Below are 16748 nucleotides of genomic sequence, written 5' to 3' on the forward strand. Positions count from 1 at the left end.
GGTGGATGTATTGAAAGTTGTAACAATAGTTAGTTTTCAGAGAATGAAAATCTAATGTTTGTTAACTTGTACCGTGTGGATGATGTGATTGTTATATGTATGTATAACAGCTATACTGCGATTGTGTGCAAGTTACAATATGATGAAGTCTTAATGTTGTGATAATGGAAGGTTTATTCAACATCTCTAACTCATTATCACAAGCTAGTGACATAGAAAGACAAACAATATTTTCAACATTTGACAACCCCATCTCAAATATTTCTATTAGCGTTAAATTTTACAAATTTTTTCACTACACCATACCCTGATATTCCGTACTTAATACTCTTTGTATACTAGTGCTGTAGTGCACCATATATCCTAAAACTTTGCAATAGGAGTATTTTTCGGTCTTCTAATGTTATTTATTTCTTACCTTTTCAAAATAAAAATAATAAAATAAAAATAAAAAAAACCTCATAACTTGATAATATATTTATTTATTTTTGTAATATTGTGCACAACAGCACAACACATACAATTGTATAAACATTTACCTTGAATTAGTCATCTTAAGTTGTAAATACACCGCATGTAACTCAAACAATGTTTAGTAACCGAATATGGTGGTTGGCTGATTAATTAGGATATCTTTTTTCCATTTCCCAACACCACAAAAATATTTTTCAAGCAAATCTCTCTATACAAAATTCTCTAACATCATAGCCACTTAAAACCTTTATTTTTAATGAAATCGCACGAGTAATTAAATAAATCACTGTATGGAGGTTTTAGGCTTTGGGATACAATCATTGAAACAAGGTAATTTTCTACATTTGTGAATTTACCATCTTTGGTGAAATGAAGACATTATTCTATTCTCGGATGTTCTTCAAAAATTAAATCAAATTCTAAAAATTGTTTGATTTAAACTTAATCTGATAACCATATTTCATTTCTTTATACTTACAAGGTACATAAATGTTTCAAAAAATATATAAAATTATGCGACACTTTCATGTTTAATATGAGTTGAAATTAAGATCGGGACAACAACAATGTTATTAAAATATTGTCATTAACACGCTCTTAAGTTCTTTCCTCTTCTTCCATTAAAGCTAAGGTAGTAATGTCTTTTCCTTCCGTGTTATCCCTTCTCCTTATACACCGAAGAAAAGATTTTATCATTATAACGTTATCTTCCTTATTATTCTCAAACTTTAAAACAAACATAGTATATTTCTCATCCTTTCCTTCCTATTCGTATCCGTTATTCCTATAGCTTATCTCATATACCAAACACCCCAAAATTACAAGACACACATATGTCCTACAATTTCTTTCATTGTATCCATACCTACCTTTGTGTCGATACTTGAAGTTTGGAGGGAAGCTGATATTTATAATTTTCTTATCCAGATTTGATTGGTTATATGTAGGCCAAAACAAAGGTATACAATAATTTCATGACCAAAGGCTCCTACTAGACCATGTGCTGCCTTACCTGTTTCTGGAGTGAGTCCTGAGATCAGCACAACTTTCCATAATCTTAATTCATTTACATCCAAACTAACCCTTAAAAAAAATACCAAAAAAAAATAAAATTAAATTAAAAAATAAAAAGAAATTATACACATTTTTCTGCTCCTTACAATTTGAGCTTTTCCAGTTCTTTGACAGCCCATATTCATTCATCTGCTTTTTCCTCACTTAAAAAGCCTGCTATACATTTTCATAAACCTTTGTTCTTTCCTGAATTTTTCTGGGTTTTTTTGGAGGAAAGAAAAAATTAAGAAAGTTGGCAACTTTAGGTAGAAGAAGATGAAAAAGAAAAACAATGTTGGGTATTTATTTTTACCCATTTTATCACTTGGGTTTTGTTCAATTTTGTGTAATATTGCAGTTTTTTCTGAAGCAAGTTCAGATGATGCTTCAGTAATGTTAGCTTTGAGGAAGAACTTGAATAACCCACCCGAATCACTTGGATGGTCCGACCCAGATCCCTGTAAATGGACCCATGTGGGTTGTAGCCAGGAAAAAAAGGTGACCCGGATTCAAATTGGGCACCAGAACTTGGAAGGTACTCTCCCTGCTAGTCTTTCTTCTTTAACTTCTCTTGAAAGGTTAGAAGTTCAATGGAATAAATTTTCAGGCCCTTTTCCTAGTTTAAGTGGATTAAGTTCATTGCAAGTTTTAATGATTAGTAATAATAATTTTACTTCAATTCCTAGTGATTTGTTTACTGGGTTGTCTGTACTTCAGTCTGTTGATCTTGATAATAACCCTTTTGAGGGTTGGGAAATTCCTGAATCCTTGAAAGATGCTTCAACACTTCAGAATTTTTCTGCTAATTCTGCTAATGTTATTGGGGTAATACCTGATTTTTTCGGGCCGGATTCGTTTCCGGGTTTGGTGCATTTGCATTTGAGCTTTAATAGTTTGGAAGGAGGATTGCCTAGGAGCTTTGATGGGTTTCAAATTCAGTCATTGTGGGTTAATGGGCAAAAAAGTGTTGGTAGGCTTAGTGGGAGGATTGATGTGATTCAGAACATGACTGCTTTGAAGGAAGTTTGGTTGCATCAGAATGCATTTTCTGGTCCATTGCCTGATTTTTCAGGATTGAAGGATCTTCAGGTGTTGAGCCTTAGGGATAATAAGTTTACTGGAGTTGTTCCGCCGTCTTTGATGAGTTTAGAGTCTCTAGCTGTTGTGAACTTGACCAATAACATGCTTCAAGGGCCAATGCCAGTGTTTAAGGATTCGGTTGCTGTGGATTCGACTGAGGATACGAACAGTTTTTGCTTGCCAAAGCCTGGTGATTGCAGTCCTCTAGTAAATACTTTGCTTTCTGTTGTGAAATCTATGGATTATCCTGCAAGACTTGCTCAGTACTGGAAGGGGAATAACCCTTGTGGTAATTGGTTTGGTATCACTTGTAGCAATGGTAACATTACTACTGTTAATTTGGAGAAAATGGATCTTAATGGAACTATTTCTCCTGAATTCGCATCACTTAAATCGCTACAAAGGCTTATTCTTGCGAATAATAATCTCACTGGTACCATCCCACAAGAGCTTACTACACTGCCAGCTCTTACTGAATTAGATGTGTCAAACAATCAGATTTATGGCAAAGTTCCATCCTTCAAAAAGAATCTGATTTTGCATACTCAGGGTAATCCCGACATTGGGAAGGATGAGAGTGAGGTTACACGTGGTCGAGGAACATCTCCCTCAGGCACAGCTGAAGGACAGGATGGTGGTTCTGGGAAAAAATCTAAACTTTCTACAGGTGTGATTGTAGCTCTATCTGTTGTTGGAGCTGTTCTCTTTTTGCTTCTATGTGGTGTCTTGGGATTTTGTGTCTACAAAAAGAAGCAAAACAAGTTTAGTAGGGTGCAAAGTCCGAATGCAATGGTGGTACATCCTCGTCACTCTGCGTCTGAGAATGACAGTGTTAAAATTACAGTTGCTGGATCAAGTGTGAGTGTAGGAACAGTTAGTGAAAGCCACACAATTCCATCCAGTGATACAGGTAGCATCCAAATGGGTGATAATGGAAACATGGTTATTTCCATCCAAGTTCTTAAAAATGTGACCAATAATTTCAGTGAGGATAACATTTTGGGACAAGGAGGATTTGGGACAGTATATAAAGGGGAATTGCATGATGGGACAAAGATTGCCGTGAAGAGAATGGATTCTGGGGTGATTGCAGGAAAAGGACTGAGTGAGTTCAAGTCTGAAATTGCAGTTTTGTCTAAAGTCCGCCATAGGCATTTGGTCTCACTTATTGGGTACTGTTTAGATGGTAATGAGAAGCTTCTGGTATATGAGTACATGCCTCAAGGAACATTGAGTAGGCATGTATTTCATTGGGCTGAGGAAGGGTTAAAGCCTCTTGAGTGGACTAGAAGGTTGAGCATTGCCTTGGATGTGGCTAGAGGTGTTGAATATCTTCATACTTTGGCCCATCAAAGCTTTATACACCGCGATCTAAAACCTTCTAATATTCTTCTTGGGGATGATATGAGAGCAAAAGTTGCTGATTTCGGTCTTGTACGTTTGGCTCCAGAAGGGAAGGCATCAGTTGAAACTAGGATTGCTGGAACATTTGGATACTTGGCACCAGAGTATGCAGGTACCTTCCTTCGAAATTTTCACTTGCATTTGTTTCATACTGTGTTCTATAGTGTATGTTCTTCTCATTTGTTGACCAACTGAACTTTGACCTGACTGCACTGATCATAAATTTATAGCTCCAAATGCAAAGCTATTTTACTGTATTCTTCCAGTGAGCATCTATGTGTCGTTGCTGCTAGCCTGCTAATATCTTTCATATCTTGCAACACTGTGATCTTCCTTGTTATTGGTATAAGATGCATGATGTAAGAGACAGCTTTGAGTCCTTGTCTAATTTGAGGCTAGTAAAGCTCAGTTAGGGACCAATAAGTCATGTATATGACTGTTATTTTTGATATGTTTGCGTGCTATTGAACTTAATACTTCAAACTTGCATTGGAATAACCACTCTTATCATTGTTCTAAATTTTTAACAGTAACTGGGCGAGTTACCACTAAAGTCGATGTCTTTAGCTTTGGGGTAGTCCTAATGGAGTTACTCACTGGAAGGAAAGCCTTAGATGAGACACAGCCTGAGGAAAGCATGCACCTTGTGACATGGTTCAAGCGTATGCACATTAACAAGGATACATTCCGCAAAGCCATAGACCCCACCATCGATATCGATGAGGAGACCCTTGCCAGTATCAGTACTGTCGCTGAGCTTGCAGGCCACTGTTGCGCGAGGGAGCCATATCAAAGGCCAGACATGGGTCATATAGTCAATGTCTTGTCTTCTTTAGTGGAGCTTTGGAAACCATCAGAGGCCAACTTTGATGATTGTTATGGTATAGATCTTGACATGTCTTTACCACAGGCCTTAAAGAGATGGAAGGCATCTGAAGGTACGAGTCAGGCAGAATCTTCATCATCATCGTTCATTGAGAATACACAAACTAGTATGGTTGCCCGACCTTTTGGGTTTGCCGATTCCTTCACTTCAGCAGATGGAAGATGAGGAAGCAAAAAAAAAATGAATGAAGATAGATCAACAGGTTGAAGATTAACAAGTTCTGGTTTGTTCTGTTTCATTACACTCTGAAAATGGGGTTGATGGTTTGGGAAAACATTGCAAGATGTGTATTGTTTGATGTTTTTTTTTTTTTTCCTCAGATGTATATTTAATAGTCCTTTTGGTTTTTCTTTTTGCTCTTTTGGTTTTCATCTTGTGATGAACCTTTCATGTAACCTTTGGGGTAGAGGGAGGGGGCAATTATACACCCTCTCACATTCTCCCCCATACGAGCACGTAAGGAGAAGAATGTGAGTTGGTGTAAATTTTCACGTAAGTGTAAAATCGACATTGTGGAGAGGGAAGGAGTCCTTCATCGTCACAAATTTTCCCTAGATTTCAATGTTCTATAATTAATCAAATCGCATTTGATAATGTATTTCTTCATCAAATAATCTTTTTCCTACATCTTGTCCAAGAAAAGTGTATTTCTTTTTTATAGTCAACATAACAATAGATTATAGGTTACATTTAACTTTAATCCTCATATTTGGTTAAAACACAAATACTTTTACTTTGTATTCATATATACAACATCATTTAAAGTTCGATAAATCCGATCAAAAATAAAATTCGAAATTGAACTATGGTGAAAGTCACTACTCTTAGCGAAAACAACTTTGAAGACCAACACTCGAAAAGATCGCTAGTCATGCCTTTGCTGTATTGAGTGTGACATTTATGGAATACAACAAAGTAAGATGCTAATGACAATACATGTCATTCTAAATTTCTTATGAACACTCGTATTCATTGCCGCCATTGCTAAGATAAAGCTTCATCATCTAAAGCTTGTGGGAGCTCCACTTGTATTGAATAATAACAAACACCAACTTCTCTAAATTATGCTACAAAGTTGGCTGCAATAATTAATTATGTCATAACATACAAATTTAAGCAATATCAAAAGAAAATTCCATTTTTCTCAATCAAATAATTATTTTGAATAATTATTGTCCTTGCATTGAAGATTATACTTAAATACTTGTATTGTTATCAAAGATGATAGAGACTAAAGACCTGGGTTTCAATTACTCAAAATTAGACCCATACGGCCATACACCCTAATTTTACTTATATCGATCTTACTTTTGAAGTTCATGATATGTCAAAAGTAATAAATGGTTTCAATTAGTATAACACAAATTTTTATATGTGTCTGGTCACACAGTGTGGCCAACCATTACAAATCTACAAGGGTTATTTCATTAGTGTCATAGGGGTTACTTGATCAGTGTTAAAGGGATTACTTCGTCAGTGTTATTATGGTGTTATGCGGTCAGTGTTCTAGGGGTTATTCGATCAGTATTACAGGGGTTACTTGATTCTTTTATAAGTGGTCACACGGTATGACCAGCCACACACAAGACAAACTGTTATTATAATTGCAAAGTATGACTCTCATGTATAATAGCAAATTTTCTTTTTATATTGATTCCAATAAGTTAGGTAGTCTTGATAGAAGACTATCCTAATTTATGTGTATCAATGTACAACTAAAAGTCAATTATATTACTAAATTTGACATTGTATCCAATTAGTTACTCTTAACACGGCTTTAATAAAGGAAGAATGGTGTAGTCAACACATTCTTTTTAACAAGTTCTCAAGTTGGTTAGTTGCTGCTGATTACCTTATCCACTATTCATATCCACCCTGATCGTTTATCAAACACCAGTTTTATTGCCGCATATTAGTCGTAGGGCCCATACCCAACTTGCATCATAAGACATACGGAGTAAAACTAGACTTTACTCCATATGGGGTAATAATGTAATATAACACTTAGTACATGAAGGTAGTACACTGTACCAACTACGGACTATGATTTGGTCTAGTGGAAATTTTGTAACCGGCGGGATCAAACCCCATTAGAGACTTTTTGGGGCGTGGATTCCCCTTCCCTACATGGCCACACTCCTAAAGCCTAACCCGAGCTATAGATGGATGGACTTGTGAGTTGTTCTAGCCCGGTAGGGCCATTCTCCTTATCAACCAAAACTAAAAGTGTATTCCGTATGTAGTATATTGTTCGTATGCATATGAAAACAAGACCAGTTTCTTAGTACTTTTTTTTTCGTTTTTTTAATATAGTCTCCTTACGCACTTTTTGAGAAAGATATTCGATAATATAAACGAAGGTAACGAACTTATTAATCGTTATTTTCACATAAAACCTAACTCTTCCCTATTCTATGTGTTATAATTATTTTGATAAGTCATTCCTCTACCTTCTCTATAATTATTTCCTAAAGGTGTGGATTTTGAGAATGTGTGAACAAAAGATACATTATTTAAAATTCATACTAATTAACAATCTAACATCAACAACCCTCGGCAGATTTGTCATCTCCGATCCATACACAAAGATTTCATACTATCGCAAAAAAAAAAAAAAGAAATTGCATTGGAATAAATATCGGTACGGAGAATTGAACAAGAACCTATGAACCAAAAAATAACAATTGAACAAGAATCTATAACATAAGAATCGACCAAACAAATAGGTAGTGCAAGTATGAACATATGTAAACTTATACTACTAATAAATACTTGTAAGTTGTAATAACTAAACACATGCATGACCAAATGAGTGGCTAGTACTCTTTTGAAGGGGTACTTATTATAATATCCCAATTGCTGAAAACCAGTTTTCAAGTAGTACTATAAAACTGAGGGCATATGCGGTACACCAAACACATCATTAAGGAATAAAGGAATAACAAAAAAATCAAACACTTTCTAAGCCACCAAAATACGTATATTCTTCCTCCAAAAAAATACGTGTATTCTCCCTAAGTTCCCAGGTGATTACACGTCACATGATTAGTTACTAACAGAATCAAAATCGCAATTGCAGGATCCTCGCAATTGAATAATGAATTGGTTAATAGACTTAATACTAATTGTAATTTCGTAATAACTAACATTTGTTCAGCAACCGTTTTTATACAAATAATTAATTACAATTAGTTAGTCAAACACAGTTAATGTAAATAGTAAGCATCTGACATCTGGTCAAAATAACTGAAAGCGAATTACCATATAGGGTCATATATATGCTAATTTACTAACAAACGCTTTCGTATATATAAGCCATTAGTAACGTATCTTGTAGCTAGAGCTCTTAAAAGCATGCATATTCATGTGTGTGTATCAGTGTATGTGCATGTTAGGTACGTACTTAGGTATCAATCATCAAGAATTGACTTTCAATAGATAGAAAATTAACACACCCTTAATTAGAAAATAATTTATTTATTAAGGAGTACATACATGTTATATAATTTCATGCATTGTCAAAGCATAATTTACATCCTTTAATTTAATGCTAAGGCACATATGTATCTTATTCATTACTCTTTTTTAGTTGCATTATATGAAGTTTCATGCATACTAATCACCATTTATACCATATATTATGCATACGATGAAGAACGTCAGGCCAATTAAAGCGATCAATAAAATATCCCTTCTATAGTTTAATAAAAATTTAAATGAAACAAGATACATGAGTTTTCAGGTATATAAGAGCATAAATAACACTTGATTAAAAGCATTAAAAGCAATATTAATCGGTAAATGATAAATAAATTTTCGGCCGTTTAAACTTTAGAGCCTACATAATTGACTAATGACCAGTAATATTCAAAAATTGAGATTGTGTAAGTGAATCTCATCCATACAATATTAACCCTTATAAGTTGTACGTCCGTATACATACGAAATGTCGAAATTACACACAAAAAATTATTACTAGTCCAAAAAACCTAAAGATAAAGTTAGCTCATGGTTTTGGTCACACCCCATGAGGCAAAACATTAGACTATTAATCGATTACATATTTTTGCCAATTTTTTATAACTAACATTAAAAATACAAATAGGTCGGCGCCAAAAACAATACTAAATCGGGACCCACTCTCACCCACTTGTGGATTATAAAAACCCTCATAAAAATAAATCAACTAACAACCTACGTCAACCAGCCTGTCACGTGCCACAAACACCAAACTTACACGTGCCAACTTCTCCTAATAAACCAACACGTGGACCAATCAAATGGCTGAAACTGATCGTATCTCCTTGCCCACCTCTCCGCCACCAATTCTGATCCTCCCGTAATTTACTAACTTTAATCCCCCATCGTTCTTTTGATTACGCTTGCCACGTGTCGCTCTTATATTAATCCATTTCCTAAATTACCCTAATAATAAAATTATTCAATTATTCTTTTTTTTTTCTTAAAAAAATAAAAATAAAATTAATTAGAAGAGTAGAAACAATTCGAGATTGCTCTATTTTCTCTCTCTATTACTCTTCATTTTCTCTCTCCTCTTGCTTCTTCTGTAGTCTCTAGAACTTCCTGGAAGATCTGATTAGGGTTTTTGTTGGATGATTTTGATTTAATTTTGTTGTTTTTATTGCTATCAGGTTTGTTAATTAAAGGTGAGTTTGGTGGAATTTTTTAAAATATTATTTTATTTTATTTGTGTAATTATTGTGTGGTTTTTTGGTTGATTTTTAGCATTTTTGAGGATTTTTGTTGGGGTGGAATTAGTCAAGTTAGTTCAGATTTAAGTTTTATTTGTTGATTTAAATTATTTTTGATATGGAGTTAAAATGGGTTGATTTGTTCATCGAAAAAGCAATTTTTTTTTTATAATTGAAATTTATTAAATGATTTTTTAGCTGTTATTACTTGGAATTTGATTGAAATGTAGCAGTAAACTAAGAAATGAGGTTTTTGGTTTGTTTGATATTGATTAGAAATTGTTTTTCTTGATTAATTGATGAATTTGATCGATTTATATATACTTTTGTTTGTGTTAATCTGCAGAAAAAGGTGTGTAACTTTAACATGTCGATTTGGGCTATCTATGTTTTACAAACTGGATAAAGGGTTTATAAAGTGATGTCAGATTCACGAATTTACGAGGTATTTAATCATTTTTCCATTTATAATTCTTGTTTGTTCATGTATCATTTGATGTATCAGACCAATTTTTATTGTTGAATGGCGAATTTCGGGTTTTCGATCTAAATTAAGTCTATGATATTGTCTAAGGCACAAGTTTCTTGTTGGTGTGAAAGTGATGTAAGTTAGTGGTTGTTGATGGTAATTCCCCTGCAGTTAAATAAGAATTTGAAATGATGTTTGATTTTATTAGCTTGGAGTTCTTTCATAGAATCATAGATGATAGGTCCCACCAATTTACGCGCATTCGCTATGATTGACAATAGGTAGAATTGTAGGAGTGTGTAAAATTTCTGAGAATTCAGCTGTACTGTAACTGTAGCTAGTCTGTTAGAGATAGGTGCAGACTTCTGATAATTCGTTACGACATGAAATGGTGGATACTTCGTATCATACAGTGGTTGTTTCGGATGTGGGGTGGAAAATGTGGTAATGGACAAATAGGTTTCGAAGAATTTTGGAGTTCTCCCTAGGTCCCTGTTACTGGATTCTTGATGTATTGTTATAACTTGCATTGATGTTTAGCTTTTTAAAACCTGTTTTATTCCGTTGAAGCTATAGATAACCTGGCTGAAGTTAAAACAGAAGGATTGAAGACTAGAGTTGCCCTTGGGGCCATTCGATCATTTCTTCAAATGTGCTATTTGATGTATGATGTGGTTTTGTTCTCTTGATTGTTATCTTCTCTATCCACCATAGGATGCCGTACGAGTTTTTATTGTACTGGTGGTTGGTCTTTGATTGAATTATCCTTGCTTTGCTTACAAACTCGATCTAAAAATGTAGAATGAAAACTTTATGAAAACTGAATATTTATTGATTAGACAACAAATAGATTGATCGTCTTCTATTGTTGCAGCTAGAAGATATTGTCTGGGAATTAGGTGACAACGACGATCATATAGTGCCTCAACCTGGAGGCAAAAGGAGTGGATTTTCACTTGAGAGTGACAGTAGTAAGAGTCAACGTCTTCAGCTAAGATGTGCTGTAAATAATGCTGACAACAGAAGTACTTCAGGCAATGTTATTCATAGAAAGGAGGGAACACACTTTTGTTCTTTGAAAGAGGAAAAGGAAAAAATGATGGATAACAGTCCACGGACCCATTCATCCAGTGGAGGTTTATCTGCTTCACTTGATGGGGAATGTGATGGAAAAATTTCATGTTCCCCGTCTGATGAAGAGAGGACTTTTGAACACTGTTTGTCAAGTAGTAATATGGATCCTACAGGTGATGGAATATGTGCGAGGGATCCTGTACTTGAAGAGCAAGCAGCTTCTTTGGACAACAATTTGTACCAATATCAGCTGAACAATGCAACTCATACAGAAAGTGGTCTTGACTTTTTTGGTAATAATCTTGATGACAAAGAGAGCAACGATCTATTGTACTATCAATGGTCTGAGATAGAAAATTTTGAGGATGTTGACCGGATGTTCAGGTAGTTGGATACTGTCTTTGATTTCCCCATTACCTGTTGCCATTTTCTTGCAGACCAAAAAAAGTTTATTAACTTCCTCATAATATGGACTTCTATGTGCAGAAATTGTGATTCAACTTTTGGTCTAGATATTGACAATAATGTTGAGCTGGGTTGGTTTCCAACTTCACATGCAATGGAAGGATCTGATGATGCAATTAAGCCAAGCTTTAACTTTTCAGACTGCAGTTCAAGCGGACTAGATGGTGTGACTGAACAGCGTGAAGTGTTAGGGATAAACAACAATGATGAGAAGCATACATTAGTTGACTGTAAGAGAGTATCAGAGAAGTTGACTGCAAATGGCCCTTCAACTGTCATGAATTCCTCTAACGCTAATGGATCCAGTGCTATTTCTAGCATTGACAGTGAATCACAGGTTAGGAATTTATATAGGTGGCTGCCTTTGCACTAGCTGGATGGAGAACAATATATATTTTGCTTACCAAGTATACATTATGCTGTTAAATTTAACTGGATCTCATATTGACCATTTATTTCCAAGTTGAAGTATTTATATTTTTTCCTATGGCTAGCTTATGTGCTATCAGTGTTATAAGCATTTCAACGAATATCTTTCTGCACTTATAATTACCAAGAACTATGAACATGTCTTAGTTTATCATAAAGGAAGAAGCATAGCAATTTAAAATAAACTAGTAGCTCACTGTTCAATTAGAGTTAATGGTTAATATAATATTTTAATTTCTTATTCTAGTTGAGGCCTTTCTTGGTTTGTTAAGGATATGTTGTTGTTTTGGGAGGTAAAGGGTGCTGTGCTGAATTATCAACTTCCTGTGGAATTTAGCTTCTTTCTTGGTTCTGGGTTAGACCCTCTTACTGTCAGATAACAAGTTTGTTTGTTTGTTTTTTTTTTTTTTTTTTTTTTTTTTTTTTGGGTGGGGGGGGGGGGGTGGTTATTTTTTGACCCTTCTGAAGGAACGATTTCTGTGTAGACAACAGTGACTAACAGAGTTTACAATATTAACCAGGAGTAATCTCTGGATCATATATTCTGAGACATTATACTTTTCAGATCATGGCCTTGATTTGGAATGATACTTCAACCTGATTAACAAAGATCAATTTCTGTTCATGAAAATTTGCGGCTGTGAAATTGTGCTTTTCTTACGTGAAAGATTTACTTGTGAACATTATCTCAAAATTTTACATTCACATCATGACAATAGCATATGCTGCTGTAATATCCACCCCGTATGTTCATTTGTGTCATACCTGTCTTGGTTGTGTTGTTGTGCCTTGTGTTTGCTAGACATGGTCACCGTGTTCGCTGGTTTTACGATCTCAAAGGTCTTTCATATTTAACATGAAATGTGTGGCCTTTGTGATTTGTAGCTTTGTACTTGTGTGTGATATTTGCAGGGTCACAATATCAGCAATGTCCATATCCATTGTCTATAGTGATTAGGGATTGCTTTTTACATTTGGTTTCAATATGTGACAGATCCAATCTGATATCAGCCAGCCAAAGCATCGAAAACCATCAGAAGGGAAAAGAAAAGAGCGCCCTTCAGATAATATAGTCTCTTTCATTCAATTTGACAGCCTAAATCAGGCAGCAGAATCAAACCATTCATTAAACTTCCAATGTAATCTCTCTTCCGAAAATAGTCAACAGAAGGAAGCTTCTCATTGCACTTCTGCACAGATACCAATTCCTTTGGTAAATCCCAATGACAGTCGTTCTACTAATCAAGGTTTACAAAGCACGGCGTCATCTATAATTAAGTCTGAAGATGGTGGCCTTCCATCAGTACCCCTAAAAAAGTCTTCATATGCATCCAACCAGATGCAATCAGTGGTGAGCGCTCATGATGTTGCTCTCCAGAATAATCCTTCAATTCCCAGGAACAAGAAAAAAGACAGGCTGTTTCAAAGCAAATTATCTAGACATCCTGAAAAAGGTGACTTAATGGTTCAAAAAGCGGATCGTGATCAAATTTGTGTACAGAAGCTATGTGACCTTGAAAATGAAGCTGAAGGTCAGAGTGAAGTCGATGATGAAGCTGGCATTGCGACAGAGTTGGACTCATCTAACATACAGGAAAGTTCTTCTATGAGCTCAGTCTTGGATGAAGTCTCAATTGATGCTAGTAGTTTTCAACAACTGCAAAATGTCATGGAGAAGGTATAAACTTGATATTACTTGAACTTCTGAATATCATCTAACAAAGTTGTAGCATTGTTTTCAGTTAACGAATTAGAGTGTCTGATAAATTGTACCTGTTTCGGGGGGGGGGGGAGCGAGTTGGGATAATGAGATGTTAACCTCATAGTCCTCATTCTTGTTTTTAGTGGATCTGGAAGCTAATCCCTCTGTTTATTAACAAAAATTTCTATACATTTGACCTTGGAAGTTTTGTATGCAAGACTAGTGTCGAGTAATCATAAGATCAGCTGAAAATATCATAATATGAGCTGAAATGTGCATTTTTCTTATTTGTATTTTTGTTTTCTTCGCTGTTCTGCTTAATCTGAATCTGATTAACCTTGAAATGTTTTCCAGTTAGACGTAAGGACAAAAATGTGCATAAGAGACAGTCTCTATCGGCTGGCCAGGAGTGCTGAAAGGAGGCATAAGTGTGTCAACCCTATTGGTGGTGACAAAGATGATAATGATACAACTGGAGCTTTTCTATCTGATGGAACAAATAAGTACGAATTTTCCAGCCCTTAAAGTCTCTCCATTCTTCTGTTATCTGTTAGAAAGTAATTAATACTTATTTGGAATGTCCAAGGAAACTGTCAAATTTTCTGATATTATAATGATTAGATGATGCTGTAAATGTGTGTGTGTGTATATGCCGGTAATTATTCTTATCTGTATGGTGGTTTTCACACAGATGCACAGGATTCATGGATATAGAAACTGATACGAATCCCATTGATCGATCAATAGCGCACTTGTTGTTCCATAGGCCATCAGACCCGTCTGCAACAGCTCCTTTGGATGCTCTGCCTGTGAAGGCTCACAATATGGTACGCTTTTGGTGTTTCTTCTCTCTCTCTCTCTCTCTCTCTTTATTTTTTTTATTTATTGCTTTTTTTGGACAGCTGTAGTTGAATTCCAGTTCTCACTGAATGCTTAGTTTATGCTATTTCATTTTTGAAAAGAGAATTTTAAAGTAAAGTTTTTTAATTTTTTTTATTTTTAATTTTTTTAATTTTTTTTTTAATTTTTTATGTAAACATATAGACTATAGAGTAAGCTCTTGTTCTCTCATCTGATTTTTATAATAAGCTTGTTTTAGTGTAACATTATGAACCATATATTTAGACGTATAATTTAGTGTACATGTCAAACATGGTGATTCATGCCGGCTTCAGGTTAGAAATTCCTAGTGACTCAGATTTTTAAATATTCGGCATTCTTATTTTGCAATTTCTAACTCATCATATGTGTATTTTGAGTCATTATGATACATAACTTCCTTTTAACAATACTTTAATCCACTCAATTACGTGCAAAAGTATTTAACCCAAAAATTCAACCCAGAGTAGGTCGGAATTTTCCTACTAGTTAGATTATTCTAGTTCAATCAACTTCAATATCCACATCTTCAAATCATGTTCCCAATCCATGTTTCAGATCAAATGTCAAGTTGGCTCAAATTTTGACAATTGACATGTTAACATGTTTTCTGTCCCCCAAAATTTTAGTTTGGCAATTGGAAATGTCTCAAAGACTTGCCCTTTGGAGCCCTAGTATTACAATTGAAAAGAGATACTATTGAAACTGAGACTGATTTCTCATTGGAATTTCAGGGTCAGGCACATAGTCATGGTCCATTGATAGCTGAGAAACCTGCTTTTCGAGAAGAAACTACTTCAGCTAATGGTGAAGCTGCTGAACACTGATTTTGAAAGCTGATATGCAAACGAATTGCTCTATGAGGTCCCTGAGACCCAAGTGGCTTCAGTCCTGAAAGTTTGGCATACTGTCCTGTAGTTCTTCATGGTCAGTTATGCCGACACTTGTAACTATTTTCTTCTTTATTCATGCATGTACTTGCAAGTTACAATACCAGTTTACCAGTTTGTATTATACTAGAGTTACTTTAGGAAGAGTTTTAATTTCGCTTGTCAGTTAGGTGATATTTTTTTTTTTAAAATCTTTTTTGTTTTAATCTTTTACTGGCGGTTTTCTCACTGATCATAAATTATACTTGCTCTCAACCTGTCTAATTTCAAGTATCATACTGCCATAGATTGTTTAATTTGCCTTGTAGTTAAGAGCAGATCTTCCGGCATTTCTGGGTATGTCATGCTGTGATTGTTGAGTGTTCATGTCGAAATTATGGAAAGTTTAGTATATGATAATGTATAGAAAGCTAGAGCAATCTGATGGTGTGTAAACTTTAATCTACCTTGTATGTATTCTTATATATATTTGCTGGCTAGACCTGCCCAGTTATGCAGGGAGAGGACATCGGCAACTTCTTCTGGCTTAAAAGGCTTGAGTTTCAGACTATCTGTTTGAGGGAAGATGCTGATCTGAAGCCTCCATAATACAGATGGATTCTAAATCACTGCATTCCAGCAACTTATTGTGTACATTTTATTTTTGGCTTCACATGTACGTTGACTTTAGGGAGATAACATGTTCAAATTTGAATTTTGTTTTGCAAATGTTCAAATTTGGCTAGCGAATGTCTTCTTGTAGCTGTATTTTGTTGCAGTACTTGCCATCTAAATAACTGAGTTCGACATGCTTATTTTGGATATATTAACTTGACTAAAGAAGTAAAGAGTGTGAAGATTAAGAGAAGAGGAAGAGAGGTTACTGAAGCTATGCAAGAAAAGAAAAACAGCATTCTTTCCTGAAATATATAATTAGTACTATATGTATCGCCAACTTTATGAAATTGCTTGAGCAGAAGGAACCAGCTATTGCTTCTTCTATCGCTTATATAAATCATCACAAAAGTTATGACAAAACTTTGTCACATTACGATTTCTATCTCGGTTTGGAAGAAAGAACAAAGAATAAATTAGCGAGGGGATATTAATACTAAAGCTTATAGAGCTGCACTCATTTTGGTTCAATCATGGGGTTCACACAAATTCTGAGGCTGCAAGGCATGTAACAACTTACTGTAATTACCATTGGCGAGGCAATGCATTCCATATTACAACCAACCCCGCCTCGCAC

At 35.0% G+C, this 16748-nt stretch overlaps 2 protein-coding genes across 4 annotated transcripts; both read left to right on the forward strand.

The window, feature by feature from the left end:
* Positions 1 to 1277: 1277 nt before the first annotated feature.
* On the forward strand, positions 1278 to 5506 carry LOC145619530 (receptor protein kinase TMK1-like). The gene is made up of 2 exons (XM_081674241.1): positions 1278 to 4123; positions 4542 to 5506. The coding sequence occupies exons 1-2, from the start codon at positions 1804 to 1806 to the stop codon at positions 5060 to 5062; spliced, it is 2841 nt and encodes a 946-aa protein (XP_081530367.1). The 5' UTR covers positions 1278 to 1803; the 3' UTR covers positions 5063 to 5506.
* Positions 5507 to 9366: 3860 nt separating this feature from the next.
* On the forward strand, positions 9367 to 16320 carry LOC145620289 (protein LNK1-like). Of its 3 annotated transcripts, none has more exons than XR_014108195.1 (9): positions 9367 to 9564; positions 9956 to 10054; positions 10953 to 11536; positions 11639 to 11954; positions 13041 to 13724; positions 14103 to 14251; positions 14440 to 14575; positions 15362 to 15554; positions 15998 to 16320. XR_014108195.1 is itself a non-coding variant. In XM_081674934.1 (8 exons), the coding sequence occupies exons 2-8, from the start codon at positions 10031 to 10033 to the stop codon at positions 15452 to 15454; spliced, it is 1986 nt and encodes a 661-aa protein (XP_081531060.1). In that variant the 5' UTR covers positions 9367 to 9564; positions 9956 to 10030; the 3' UTR covers positions 15455 to 15772. The 3 variants fall into 3 exon arrangements, 1 of the variants encoding a protein (XP_081531060.1); XR_014108196.1 differs by having other exon boundaries at positions 16008 to 16320; XM_081674934.1 differs by lacking the exon at positions 15998 to 16320 and having other exon boundaries at positions 15362 to 15772.
* Positions 16321 to 16748: the final 428 nt, after the last annotated feature.

Source organism: Chenopodium album, chromosome 27 (genome assembly GCF_948465745.1).
Source record: "Chenopodium album chromosome 27, dcCheAlbu1.1, whole genome shotgun sequence".
NCBI classification, from domain to species: domain Eukaryota; kingdom Viridiplantae; phylum Streptophyta; class Magnoliopsida; order Caryophyllales; family Amaranthaceae; genus Chenopodium; species Chenopodium album.

Excerpts from the sequence above, each read along its gene's own strand:
- LOC145620289 (XM_081674934.1), top strand. The coding sequence starts at position 10,031 with ATGTCAGATTCACGAATTTACGAG. Across the intron at positions 10,055-10,952 it reads CAGATTCACGAATTTACGAG|CTAGAAGATATTGTCTGGGA; the intron begins GTATTTAATCAT and ends CTATTGTTGCAG. Across the intron at positions 14,252-14,439 it reads CTATCTGATGGAACAAATAA|ATGCACAGGATTCATGGATA; the intron begins GTACGAATTTTC and ends GTTTTCACACAG.
- LOC145619530 (XM_081674241.1), top strand. The coding sequence starts at position 1,804 with ATGAAAAAGAAAAACAATGTTGGGTATTTATTTTTACCCATTTTATCA. Across the intron at positions 4,124-4,541 it reads CTTGGCACCAGAGTATGCAG|TAACTGGGCGAGTTACCACT; the intron begins GTACCTTCCTTC and ends AATTTTTAACAG.